Genomic DNA, 13421 nt, shown 5'->3' on the forward strand with positions numbered 1-13421 from the left:
ACATTAATGCATGTGCGCTAACACACTGTAATGGTGTGATTTGTCCCAACATACTGTATTTTAGATAAACATGATATACCGTATTTTGCGCTCCATAAGGTGCACCGGTATATCTTCGTCTGCTCTAGGGGCTCTATAGTGAGCTCCTATCCCGTGGTTACGGGTCCTCCAGAGGATCGGGGGACCCCGAAGTGCGTCTTATGGAGCAAAAAATATGGTTGTCAATGTATGTTAACGTTTTAAAGACCTTATTTCCTTATATAATTTGTAATGATATATTTCCTGGAAGACAGCTACTTTATTTTATTTTAAAGAATATCTAAACCAGAGAACAATATATTGCAGCCTTCCAGTTCCTAAGCGTGGTGATGACATTGCCTTTCTATTTTCAGGCTAAAAACATTTTCAACAAGTGCAGAAAATACCTTGTCACTTAACAAAAAAGCACAAACAATGTTATCTTCCCTCTGTAAACTACTAATTTCCCCACCTTCCATGTAATGGAGATGAAGGGAGGTAGACATGTTTTAAGTCCAGTCTGGGTCACAACCATGGCTCCCGGCAAATATACAGAGGAGTCAGAATGCATTGATTGGCAAGTTTGTTTTTCGCATAATTACTAAATTAAAATAAAAGAAAGAAAGCCTGAAAAAAAAAAATAATGCAGCTACCACATGTAAGAAATAGTAGGCTGCAGCATATTTTGTATTTAGATACACTTGCAATATGCAACCTCTGTTTCTTGCTTTGTAGTGCTACACAAAGTTGGTGCTTTACTTTGAATCCCATGCGTCAGCCAACTCCTAGAAAGCACAGGACTCCCTATGTGATTGATGTCTACTTTCAATAGTCATGCAAGGACACCTGTGCTGTAGATAAGGAGGATGCCAATGCTGACCTCTAATTCTGAATGTACCAGCTCCCTTGCTGTCATGCTCATCCAATGGCTACCATGCTTTTGGTTCATATTTTTGGGAACAAGCATATAGATTACAGGCTCTGACTTTATTCTGATTTTCCTTCTTGGTCAATGATTTGGAAAATAATAACAGTCTCCATATTTTGGCCAGTAAAGAGCTCCTTAAAAATAGCCATCCAAGTAGCCATCCTTTTGGAGGGTGGCTACTTTTGTTCCTTCAATCTCACTTTTAGTTTACTAAATTGTATTGAGTTTGTAGTCCATAATGGGAGCAAGCTTGGAGCGGTGGTTACTTTACAACACACACAGGGACCATGGGGAACAAAAGTAGCCACCCTCGAGAAGGAAGGGCAGTGTCTGCACCAATTCAGAGATGATTTGAGGATCTACAGCCGAGTGATACACAAATAAGATACATTTTTGTTGATAGTTAAGGTACATAAATGCATTTTTGAGATTCAACTCCTGAGTTAAGTGTCACTTAAAGGAGAACTATGAGGTGAGTGCTTTTCACTCATCTCATAGTTCTAGCCGACCTGTGACAATGAGACTGTCACAGGTCGGCTCAGTAGATCGGGAGGTGAGCGAACACATACCGGGTTCGCTCGCCTCTCGATCCTGTCACGGCTCTCTGCCACAGCTGACTGCCTCTTCTCTGGAATGTTACATGGTGTCTGTGTGCGCACTCCCGACCTGAGCCAGGACGCAGGCAGCAGCTGTTGCCAATCTAACGTGGGTGGAGATGTGGATGTCGGGAGGACGTCATCCTGTAGTCCTGGCTCAGGTCAGGAGCGCGCACACAGACACCATGTAACATTCCAGAGAAGAGGCAGTCAGCTGCAAAGGGAAGTTCTCCCCAAGCATGAGAAGAGATAAGGATTTAAAAGGAAGAGCAGCAAAGAGAAGGGAAACAACCATGGATTACAGTAAGGCGCACATTACAGTATTGTTTTATGTTAAAATATCTGAGGGTTTAATTTCACTTTAAGGCCAAATAAAAATACTTAGTATGTTATTTACAGTTAAGTATACATAGGCACATAAATGATGCAGGTGTGATGGTTTCCCCCATATTATAAACAATGTCTCACCACTTTGACAGGATTGGATGATAGATCTAGCTGCTGTATAGAATTGTTTCCAAGAAATACCAAAGCTTCTTTCTTAAGTTCACTGATCAAGTTATGAGAAAACAGAAGTTCCGTAAGGTCTGATAACTGTTCTGTATCACCTAGGGCCATAGATGTCATCTTGTTGTAACACATATGAAGGATTTTCAAATTCTGTAGACAAAAACAAAAATACAATTAGGCTAGTCACTCTATGAGCATTTAAGTGTTCTTAAAGTGTATTTCCACTTTTGCAGTCAAATTGGGATATCACCTACTTTATATTTGTTATATGTTCCCATTTACATAGGAGAAGCTTTTTTTTTTTTTTTAAACTGCTTCTTGAAGTTTAAATGTCATTTTCCTTGCTAACATTTCTATTTGGCTTCTCCTGTTAGGAGGGGCTGTGAGGGGTTTATGTAAATTCTGTCTGTACTGTGCTGGCTGGTTTCATAAGAATTTGTAAAGTAGATTTGAACACTGCCTGTCCTGACAAAGGGTTAAGGGATTACAACCCTGGCTTCTGCATTGTATATTAATAAGAGAAACACATTCCATACATTTCAGTGCTAAGTCTTTCTATAATGACAGGTCACTGTGAAGGTGTTCAGAAAAACCTTGGATTCAGCCATTTTGCCTGCTGCAACAAAACATCTAAAACAGGGGTAGCCAAACACTGGTCCTCCAGCTGTAGTGAAACTACAAATCCCATGATGCATCTCTCTCCGGGAGTCATGTCTGTGGCTGTGAGAATGTTGCAATGCCTCATGGGATTTGTAGTTCCACCACAGCTGGAGGACCAGTGTTTGGCTACCCCTGATCTAAAAGGTGAGAAATAATAAATATTTTTTTTTTCAGTATGCTGCGTGAATGGAAACACATAACAAACATACAAATTCGGGGGGTTTCTCAAATTTGACTGTAAAGGTGGAAATACACTCTAAGGTATGTCTAAACCATTATTAGTTTTTTTAGTAGGGCCCATTCATGTGTCCGCATCTCTGTGCATCACTCGGCTGCAGATCCTAAAATCATCTCTAAATTAATGCTGACACTGTCCTTCCTTCTGGAGGGTGGCTACTTTTGTTCCCCATGGTCCCAGTATGTGTTGTAAAGTAGTCACCCCTCCAAGCTCGCTCCCATGATGGACTACAATCTCACTACAAATTAGTAACTATCTATCTATATTAGTATCTATCTATCTAGAGGCAGAGCCAGCTGTGCCCGCCCCTTCCCCGTCCGTTCCGCTAGTCAGTGCTGGAGGATCGGACAGGGGAGGGGCAATCCCTGCAGGGAGCTGTGAGTGACAGTCACGGCTCTATGCACGGATAGATCGAGAAGTGGCCGAGCGCCGGTGTGTGTTCGCTCACTTCCTGATCTACTGAGCCAACCTGTGACAGTTTCATTGTCACAGGTCGGCTCAGATTATGAGGCTGAGTGAAAATCACTCGCCTCATAATTCTCCTTTTAATAGTTGTGTGTGAATGTGTGTGTGTATGTGATGGAAGGGATGTGCAACCTCTTCCTCTCTGGAGATGAAAGTCGATACTTACATATTGAGTATCTTGAGTTTGAAAGTTATTAGGTTCCTTTGAAGCATAAGGAACAGTATGTTAAAGTACCTCTAGTGGAATGTTTTTTAAGTGGGCCTAAACTCAAAAAGTGAAGCTTTGCCACCCAGCTGTGTGAGTGACAGCTGGCTCTGCCTATCTAGAGGCAGAGCCAGCTGTACCCGCCCTCTCCCCCGTCCGTTCTGCCAGTCAGCGCTGGAGGATCGGAGCAGGGAATCCAGCCCCTCCCCTGTCATGGCAGAGAGCTGTGACAGGATCGAGAGGTGAGCGAACCCGGTATGTGTTCGCTCACTTCCCGATCTACTGAGCCGACCTGTGACAGTCTCATTGTCACAGGTCGGCTAGAAGTATGAGGTGAGTGAAAAGCACTCACCTCATAGTTCTCCTTTAAGTTTTTGTTTTCTTTTTTTGTTTGTGCCCAATTGGTTAATATCTAATCACTTCCCTCCTCAGAGACACAAGTGGGAGTAAAAGAAAATGTCTCCAAAGTGAGAGGAAATCCCTTCTCAGACAATTGTCAGCGAACAAGACTTCTAATGGAAGATTTCTTTTTCAAGTGACAACTGCTGAACTTTGGATTTCTCGTTAATAGATAAATCTCCCAATGGTGAAAAAAACCTCCCCAAAAAACAATAAAAACCTGTCAGGGGTTCTAACTTGTCCCTACTCTAGCCAAAGCTAGCAAGAAAAGTGTTGGCTTTAGGTATACTTGTATGATATTAAAATGTACCTTCAGGCTTTTAAAAGGGTTTGCAGTTATTTCTCTGATTCCATTAGAATTCAGGTATAGTTCTATAAGGTTTGTGCAGGATAAGAAGGTTTTCTCTGGAATCTTGGTAAACTCATTATGCTGTAGATTGAATATTTTCAACAAAGGCAGATGTTCACATAATTCTGGCTCAATAATATGGAGAGTGTTATAGCCAACATCTAGATGTTCAAGCTGCTCATATCTGGAGAGATTGGCTGCTGGTAATTTCTTTAGGCGATTGTGGGACAGATCCAGAACTTTAATGTTAACAGGGAGGTCAGACGGTATGTCATACAGTTCCAGGTGACTGCAGTCAGCTTTTTCCTGAAGGATCTTGCAGCGATTTACAGCACAGACAGGGAAGAGACTTATTGCACTCAATGTCCACAACAAATATACCCAGGCGAAATAAGGCATTTTCATTTTATATCTGTAAAACAAAATTGTTTCAGTTACAAACAAGGATTGTTTCCGAGACCAAATATTTGTTGGTGACTGGCTGTGGACTTCAAGGGCAACTCTAGTAAAAAAGTAGAACTGATCAGTAAATCAGTGTGTAAAGCAATTTGTATAGTATAATATTGATGCTAAAAACCTACCTCTTATTGGATAACCAAAATCAGGCCTCCAGAAACAGGTCAAAGGACCAATGCCAAACCATTAGTCAGATGTTATCTGCTAATGCAAAAGGTTAATGTTTACGCAGAGCTGCTGAACACCTCTTGCTGGATAACCAGAAATCCGGACTCCTACCAGAGACAGGTCCCGTGGCCAATGCCACACCATGGCATTGCTGATGGGGAGGGTAAATGTTCAAGCAGATCCACTGGGGCTGATCACTTAGCAAAGTGAATTTTTATTTTGAAAAATATTTTTTTCTTAGCTTAGTAAATGAGGTGCAGCTTCTATCATCCAATCATACAAGCAAAAATACTTTAATAATCCGTGCACGTGTTTAAAGGGGTTCTAAACCTACTACTGCTATCTATATCTACTGCTATCTAGTAGACATGCTCTACGCCTTTAGTAAATTAACCCCACTGATTGTGTAGACTTGTGTAGTGGCCCAAGATCAACCGGAATTGGAGCATTGGCCATGTGTGTGAGAAACAACTCAACAGCTTTAGAAAAATAAATGTATACAGTTAGGGTTTACAGCTATTTGAAGAAAGTCCACCTAATCCAACACCACTCAAGGGCCGGATTATAATAGGGGACCCTGCAAATAGGTCCGGTCAACCCGAATTGCCTCGGTATGTCCGATGGCAATCCGGGCCAGCCTCAAACCAGGCAACTGCGGCCCTCTATTCAGCCATATTAGAGGGTGCGAGTGGGCGTCTGAGCAGAGAGCCGCATCTGCTGAGGCTGCAGCCACCAGTTTCACTCTGTATACACCTGGTGAAAGTCCACACCAACTACCTAGGGCCTGCAATGACCGTCTGGAGCCCGCACTGACCGCCCGGAGCCCGCACTGATCACCTGAGAGCCAATATTGACCACCGGGAGCCCACACTGACAGTCTGGAACCCGCACTGACCATCGGGAGTGTGCACTGACCACCTGAGTGCCCACACTGACCACCTGGAGCCCACACTGAGCATCTGGAGCCAACACTGACCACCGAGAGCCCATACTGACCACCTGAAAGCCCACACTGACCACCTGGAGTCTGCACTGACCACCTGGAGCCCGCACTGATCACCTGGAGTCCACACTGACCACCTGGAGTCCACACTGACCACTTGAAGCCCGCACTGACCACCTGAAAGCCCACACTGACCACCTGGAGCCTGTACTGACCACCTAAGAGCTCACACTGACCACCTGAGTGCCCACACTGACCACCTGGAGTCTGCACTGACCACCTGGAGCCTGTACTGACCACCTAAGAGCTCACACTGACCACCTGAGGGCCCACACTGACCACCTGAGGGCCCACACTGACCACCTGAGGGCCCACACTGACCACCTGAGGGCCCACACTGACCACCTGAGGGCCCACACTGACCACCTGGAGTCCGCACTGACCACTAGGAGCCCACACTGACCACCTGAAAGCCCGCACAGACCACCTGAAAGCTCGCACTGACCACCAGGAGTCCGCACTGACCACCTGAGAGCCCACACTGACCACCTGAGTGCCCACACTGACCACCTGAGTGCCCACACTGACCACCTGGAGTCCGCACTGACCACTAGGAGCCCGCACTGACCACCTGCAAGCCCGCACTGACCACCTGAGAGCCCACACTGACCACCTGGAGCACGCACTTACCACCTGGAGCCTGCACTGACCACCTGAAGCCCGCACTGACTACCTGGAGTCCGCACTGACCACTAGGAGCCCACACTGACCACCTGAAAGCCCGCACTGACCACATGAAAGCTCGCACTGACCACCAGGAGTCCGCACTGACCACTAGGAGCCCGCACTGACCACCTGAAAGCCTGCACTGACCACCTGAGAGCCCTCACTGACTACCTGGAGCCCACAATGACCTCCTGGAGCCTGCACTGACCACTTAGAGCCCTCACTGACAACCTAGAGCCCGCACTGACCACCTAGAGCCCGCACTGACCACCTGAGAGCCCATACTGACCACATGGAGTCCACACTGACCACCTGAGAGCCCACACTGACCACTAGGAGCCCCCACTGACCACCTGAAAGCCCGCAGTGACCACCTGAGAGGTCACACTGACCACCTGGGAGCCCACATTGACCACCTGGAGTCCTCATGGACCACCTGGAGCCCGCACTGACCATCTGAGAAGCGGCACCGGCCACCTGGAGCCTGCACTGACCACTTGGAGCCTGCACTGACCACCTGAGAGGCCACACTGACCACCTGGAGCGTGCATTGACCTTCTGGAGCCCGCACTGTCCACCTGAGAGCCCACACTGTTTACCTGAAAGCCCGAACTGGCCACCTGAGAGCCTGAATAACCTCATGAGAGCCTGAACAGCCTACCTCCCCGAAACCCCACACAGCTCCCCTGAAACCCTACAGACAGACCAAAAACCCGGAGCAACACAGAGTACGTAGCTTCATATTGTTCTGCATTGCTGTATAAAGTATTGCTGGGATTTGTAGTCCTCTATAGCCAGTGCCATTCTGCAGTGCTTTATAATGTACTGATGGGCTTTGTAGTCCTCTATATTTGGTCGTATTCTGCATTGCTCTGTAATACATTACCGGGATTTGTTGTCTTCTATAGTTAGTAGAATTATTTTGCATTGCTGTATATTGTATTACTGGAATTTGTAGTCCTCTATATCTGGTGGTATTATGCATTTCTGTGTAATGTATTACTGGGATTCGTAGTCCTCTATAGTTGGCGGTATTCTGCATTGCTGTATAATGTATGCTAAAACTTGTAGTCCCTCTACAGCTTAGAGTCAGTGGCAGATCTACCAGGGTCACAGCTGCAACAGGGCCCTGGCGCTCCACCACTGACTCTAAGCTGTAGAGAGACTACAAATCACAGCTCGGGCAGGGGAAGAGGGCCCTGGTGACCATCGTCATTTCTATAAAAAGGCCCACCAAAATCCTCAGCACCAGGCCTGTGGTTAGTGCTTCTGCCTTGCAGCACTGGCAGTCCCTGGTTCGATTCCCGGCCAGGTCACTATCTGCAAGGAATTTGCATGTTCTCCCTGTGCTTGCATGTGTTTCCTCCCACACTCCAAAGACATGCTGGAAGGTTAATTGGCTCCTCTCTAAGTTGGCCCTCTATGTATGCATGTGAGATAGGGACCTTAGATTGTAAGCTCATTGAGAGTAGTGAATGTGCAACTATGTAAAGTGCTGTGTAAATTGTCGGCGCTATAAATACCTGTAATAAATACATTCTGGCCCTGCACCACTCTGTGATGAAGATATGGAGGGGTGGAGGTTTTTGTAGTCCAAAGCAAGCAAGCAACCTAGGGTGACATAGATACAGTATGGCAATAGAACATTGTCACCCAAAGGCAGATATTGTATAACTGGCAGGATCACCAGATGAAAATAAAGGAGAAAAACCTAAAAAGAGAAAGCCTAATGCAGTCACCACATAGTAGGACTGGTAGGCTGCAAAGTTTAAAATCTTTGTTTTGGGGTCTAGATACGTTTTGAGTTACCCACTTAGTTAATAGTGTTGGGTGAAACAAGAGGTCCGCCTAAATGCTTTTACTCACCTTATCATCGCTCCCTCCCTGATGCATTTGCCTGATGCAGTATAAAGAAGGAACCTTCTATAAGTTTCCAGTCAATGTATTCAGAGGTTACACAGGGCTAAAGTCTCAATCCCAGCCCCCATGTGACAGCACAGGGGCTTTTTTCTGAAGCACCTAACCATATCTCATGGTAGAACCGGAAGGAATCAAAATATTCCCCCGTACCTGAAAGTATCTCAGTATAATTAATTAATGTGCTGCCAAGAAGCATGCTGGTAAGAGGAGAGGGAAGATAATTGCTGTGCTGCTTCTCCTTCCACTGCCAAGTAACAGACTAGTCTAGGATGACCTGGCCTCTAAGGAAGTAGGATGAATGATGCTGGCTATGAGACTGAGAACATCTAGCAGCAGAAAAAAGTAGAGTAGAGGAAATCTCTGAATTAAAGCTGAATGTTGCAGCAAAAACTGGTTTTGTTATTTTTAACTTTTACCTGGCTATTCATTTTCATCTTGTTTTTTTTTGGCTGGTGTTCTGCTTTAAACATTGTTAACAGCCTTGGCTAAGTCATCTCTGTGGACTTCAGAAAAACTCCCTCTATGTTATGAAGATAAGAAGAAGGGGAAGTGTTTTGTAGTCCTAACCCACTTCCTGTTCTAGAGTGAGAATATATATCCTAAAAAGAAAACGAATTCAGCCACTACATCTATGGACCAGTAGTCTGCAATATATTACTTTCTTATTCTTTGGTTTAGATGCGCTGTAATTAAACCTTTGCTTCCCTTCACAGGCAAAACACAGGTTCATGTTGAAGTCAGACAACCCTTATTTTTGTTTCTGTAGATTGCTGTGTTCCTGTTTTTAAAAGTATAAGTTGGAGGCACAAGGGATATGTGGCCCAGGTCTCAGTTCCTAGTCCTGCACTTCTCCAATGCCTTTGATACTCACCCGGTTCTTCCAGCCTGTCTCCCTCTTTACTCCATCGGTCTAAAGTCCAGTGAGTGATCACATGAAATACACCAATACACTGTTGAGCGGGGGAGGAGTCAGGCTGGAGGGAGTGCTGTAAAGCCAGCCAGCTGTGAGGTTTGGGTGATTTTAACTTTTTTATGTTTGCACCGAAACTATTATTAATATATAAAATGATGTAATATTAAAATAAAAAATGCATTAAAGTTAAAAAAAAACACAGAAAACAAGCACCTGTAGTGCAGGGGTAGCCCCACTTGCAGGGTTGATACATTCAAAATGTGACAACCCTGGTGTCCTGACTGCCCATTACATTTCTTGAGGCCGTAAAATGCCAGGGCCATAGAAACACCCACAAAATTACCCCATTTTGGACAGCAGACACCCCAAGCTATTTGTTTAGCTGTATGGTGAGTTTTTGAAAATATTTTTTTTTCCTGCTCACCCGCGCCCCCTGCATGCAAGAGCAGGTAACTGTATACATTACTATGCATTTGACACTTTCCATTGGATAGTGCATTTCACAAAACAAAGGTACAGAGCCAATTGAATTGCTGTGATCAATCGCAGTGATTACTAAATGTAAACAATGGCTGTGCTTTGCAGCTTTCTCTCCCTTTCCTCTCACATACCATTCAGATGTGAGAGTGAGAGGAGTTTAGCACAGCAATCGGAGCATACTTGTTTCCAGTGCCATACAGTAAAATCTAAGCCAAATCAGTGCGCCAGCAGTACAGTGGCAATGTCTGATTGCCACAGTGCCAGCCTAACAGCCCCAAATAGCGTGTGATTGCCACAGTGCCTACATGCCAGCGGCAATCAGCATCTTATTGCCAGCAGTGGCAGTATAAGTGGCACACAGTACCAGCCCCAATGAGTGAATTGTCAGTAGTACCAGTATGCAGGGCCGGATTTCCCACAAGGCCAACCAAGGGGCAGCAGGGAGTAGAGGGGCAGCAGGGGTGTGGAATTCCTATCTCCCGATGCTCGGGACATGCAGTTCCGGGCGCTGGGCAGGTAGTTGTTTTCTACATTTAGCCCTGCTTTGGGCAAGCAGAACTAAATGTAGAGCGGGGAAGCCGCCGCTTGTTATGTACAAGTGAGCCCGGCGATGTCGCCAACATCACTTGTATGCAGCCTTCAGGTCTGCCATTCTCCATGGGGGGTAGGACTGAGTTGGAGGGTAGGGGGGCGCATTGAGGAACCTGGCCTTGGGGCAGCAGAGAGAGTAAATCCGGCCCTGCCAGTATGGTGTTATCAGGTAGCATTACAGCCACAACCAGTGTCCTGATTACCAGCAATACCAGTATAGTGTCAGCAGTTGCTGTTACAACCACAACAAGTGTCCTGATTGCCAGTAATACCGCAAAAATGTGATAGGTTATCATGAAAACAGATGCGCAATTTATGTCTGTTAAAAACCTCAAGGTACTCCTTGGATTTTGGGCCCCTCTATGCGGCTAGGCAGCAAAACAGTCTCACCTATGTGATATTCGTATACTGAGGTATAATTCTAAGTGCGCCAATGTTGTGTTCTAGAAATATCTTATTAACTGACAACTTTGTGTATAAAAAAAAAAAACTGTTTGTTGAAAGCTTGCACCAAAAAAAACCCAGAGCAGTCCTCAGCTGCGAGCTATCCCTCCATTCCATTACAATGGGTGGACTGCATGCGGGTAAAACAATCATCTACCCTGGATGTCAAATACTGTAGGTATGCCACATTTTTTCATTTAAAACTTTTTACAACTAACTGATCACTTACTTTTTTTTTGAACTGAAAGTATAATAATTTTTAACAAGAGATTCCTTGAAACCTGAAGAATTCCTCCAGGGTAAAAAGGTTGAGGAATGGCTGCTCTGAAGAAGTTACAGCATGTTCATTCTTAGTCTAGCCGAACTGGCTGCAGGAAATCACTTTATTCCCCCATCACACTTAACAATGAATCTGCACTACCAGGATTGTGTTCAGACAGTTCAAGATGTAGTGCTGCGTCAGGTCAGTCCCCCAACAGGGGTGCCAGCTCAGATCTGACAAAGTACTAGAAATGAATTTAATTGTGGCAAACTTAAACTTAGTCATAGAGCAGTTATTGTATTATTAATGTATAATATTGTATTCATACAGCCACCAGCACCCTGATAGGATGCAGTTACTGTTTGGCCAACAATTTTTCACCATCTCCTTCGATTTTGAAATCGACTTTGGTCAAGCTGAATGGTGCTGACAGGGCAACCCACGGCTCACATGTCAGCTAGCCATACTCATGTACATTTCTCTCATTGAGCCTGCAGAAAATCAATTGATTCCTCTATCCACAGTTTACAACATGGACCCAGCACTGCCAGCTATTGTATTCAGACAGCCACTGGCACCCTGATTGATGATGCAGTCAATTTGTGACCAATGATTTTCCACCTGTCAGAACTCCCCTTTACATCAGAGTGCCTAACTTTCACAGCAGAAGCCCTTCCCGTTACATCAGGAGCCCACTTCACATCAGAACATCAGTAGTCTTCCCCTTTACATCCAGGTCCCCATTTACATCAGAGCCCCTCCCCTTTCACATCAGAAGGCCTTACCTTTACATCAGGAACCCCATATACATCAAAGTGACTCCCTTTCCAATCAGAAGGCTTTCCCTTTACACCAGGAGCCCCCTTCACATCACAGTGCCCCACTTTCACATCAGACGTCCTTCACTTTACATCAGGAGCCCCCTTCACATCAGAGTGCACCACTTTCACATCAGAAAACCTTACCTTTACATCAGGAGCCCCTTATACATCAGAGTGCCCCACTTTCACATCAGAAGACTTTTCCTCTCCATCAGAGTGCTCCGTTCACATCAGAATCCCTCCCACTTACATCATAAGACACCTCCTCATCAGAGTATATCTGTAAAAAAGAAGTCACGGCAACTGGACTTGCTGTATTTTTCTTCAAGACTTTTCACTGGACATCCAACTAGCTTTCTCAATTCAGACTTCTGAATTGAGAAAGCTGGCCAGATGTCCAGTGAAACGTCTTCAAGAAAAATACAGCAAGTCCAGTTCCCTTGACTTATTTTTTACAGATATACCATGACCTGGATGAATGAGAACCTTCACAGACATATTCTCATCAGAGTGCTCCCCTTTCACATCAGAAGACCTCACCCTCACACCAGGATCCTCCTACATCGTAATGCCCCCTTTCCCATCAGAAGACCTTCTCTTTACATCAGGAGCCCCCTTTACATTAGAGTGCCCCGATTTCACATCAGAAGCCATTCCCTTTACATCACGAGCCCCTATCACATCAGAGTGTCCAACTTTCATATCAGAAGTCCTTCCCTTACATTAGGAGCCCCCTTCACATCAGAGTGCCCCACTTTCACTTCAGAAGACCTTTCCATTACATTAGGAGCCCCCTTCACATCAGAGTGCCACACTTTCACATCAGAAGTCCTTCCCTTTGCAACACGAGCCCGTTCACATCTGGGTGCCCCACTTTCACATCAGAAAACCTTACTTTTACATCAGGAGCCCACTATACATCAAAGTGACCCCCTTTCACATCAGAAGTCCTTCCCTTTACATCAGGAGCCCCCTTCACATCAGAGTGCCCTACTTTCACATCAGAAGACCTCAGCCTTACATCGGGAGCCCCCTTTACATCGGAATGCCCCCCTTTACATCAGGAACTCTCTTTTACATCAGAAGGCCTCCCCTTTACATCAGGAGCCCTCTTACACATCAGAAGCCCTCCCCTTTACATCAGGAACCCCTTTTCACATCAGAAGCCCTATCCCTTTACGTCAAAAGCCCTCCCCTTTACATGATGAGCCTCCTTTAATATCAGAAGCCCCTCTTTCACATCAGGAGCCCCCTTTCACATCGGAAATTCTCCCATTTACATGAGGAGCCCCCTTTCACATCAGCAGTCCTCCCCTTTACATCAGGAGT

The 13421-nt window shown here is 45.4% G+C and overlaps 1 protein-coding gene across 1 annotated transcript in view; it reads right to left on the bottom strand.

The window, feature by feature from the left end:
* TLR3 (toll like receptor 3) overlaps positions 1–13421 on the bottom strand; it is a 122110-nt gene that overhangs the window by 6601 nt on the left and 102088 nt on the right. Inside the window, exons 4-5 of the mRNA XM_018561279.1 lie at positions 4330–4780; positions 2011–2202 (exon numbers count right to left, since the gene is read on the bottom strand). Coding sequence (XP_018416781.1) covers positions 2011–2202; positions 4330–4780 — 643 coding nt within the window. The remainder of the gene's footprint in view (positions 1–2010; positions 2203–4329; positions 4781–13421) is intronic.

This window comes from Nanorana parkeri, unplaced genomic scaffold (genome assembly GCF_000935625.1).
Source record: "Nanorana parkeri isolate BGI_ZX_2015 unplaced genomic scaffold, ASM93562v1 scaffold513, whole genome shotgun sequence".
NCBI classification, from domain to species: Eukaryota; Metazoa; Chordata; class Amphibia; order Anura; family Dicroglossidae; genus Nanorana; species Nanorana parkeri.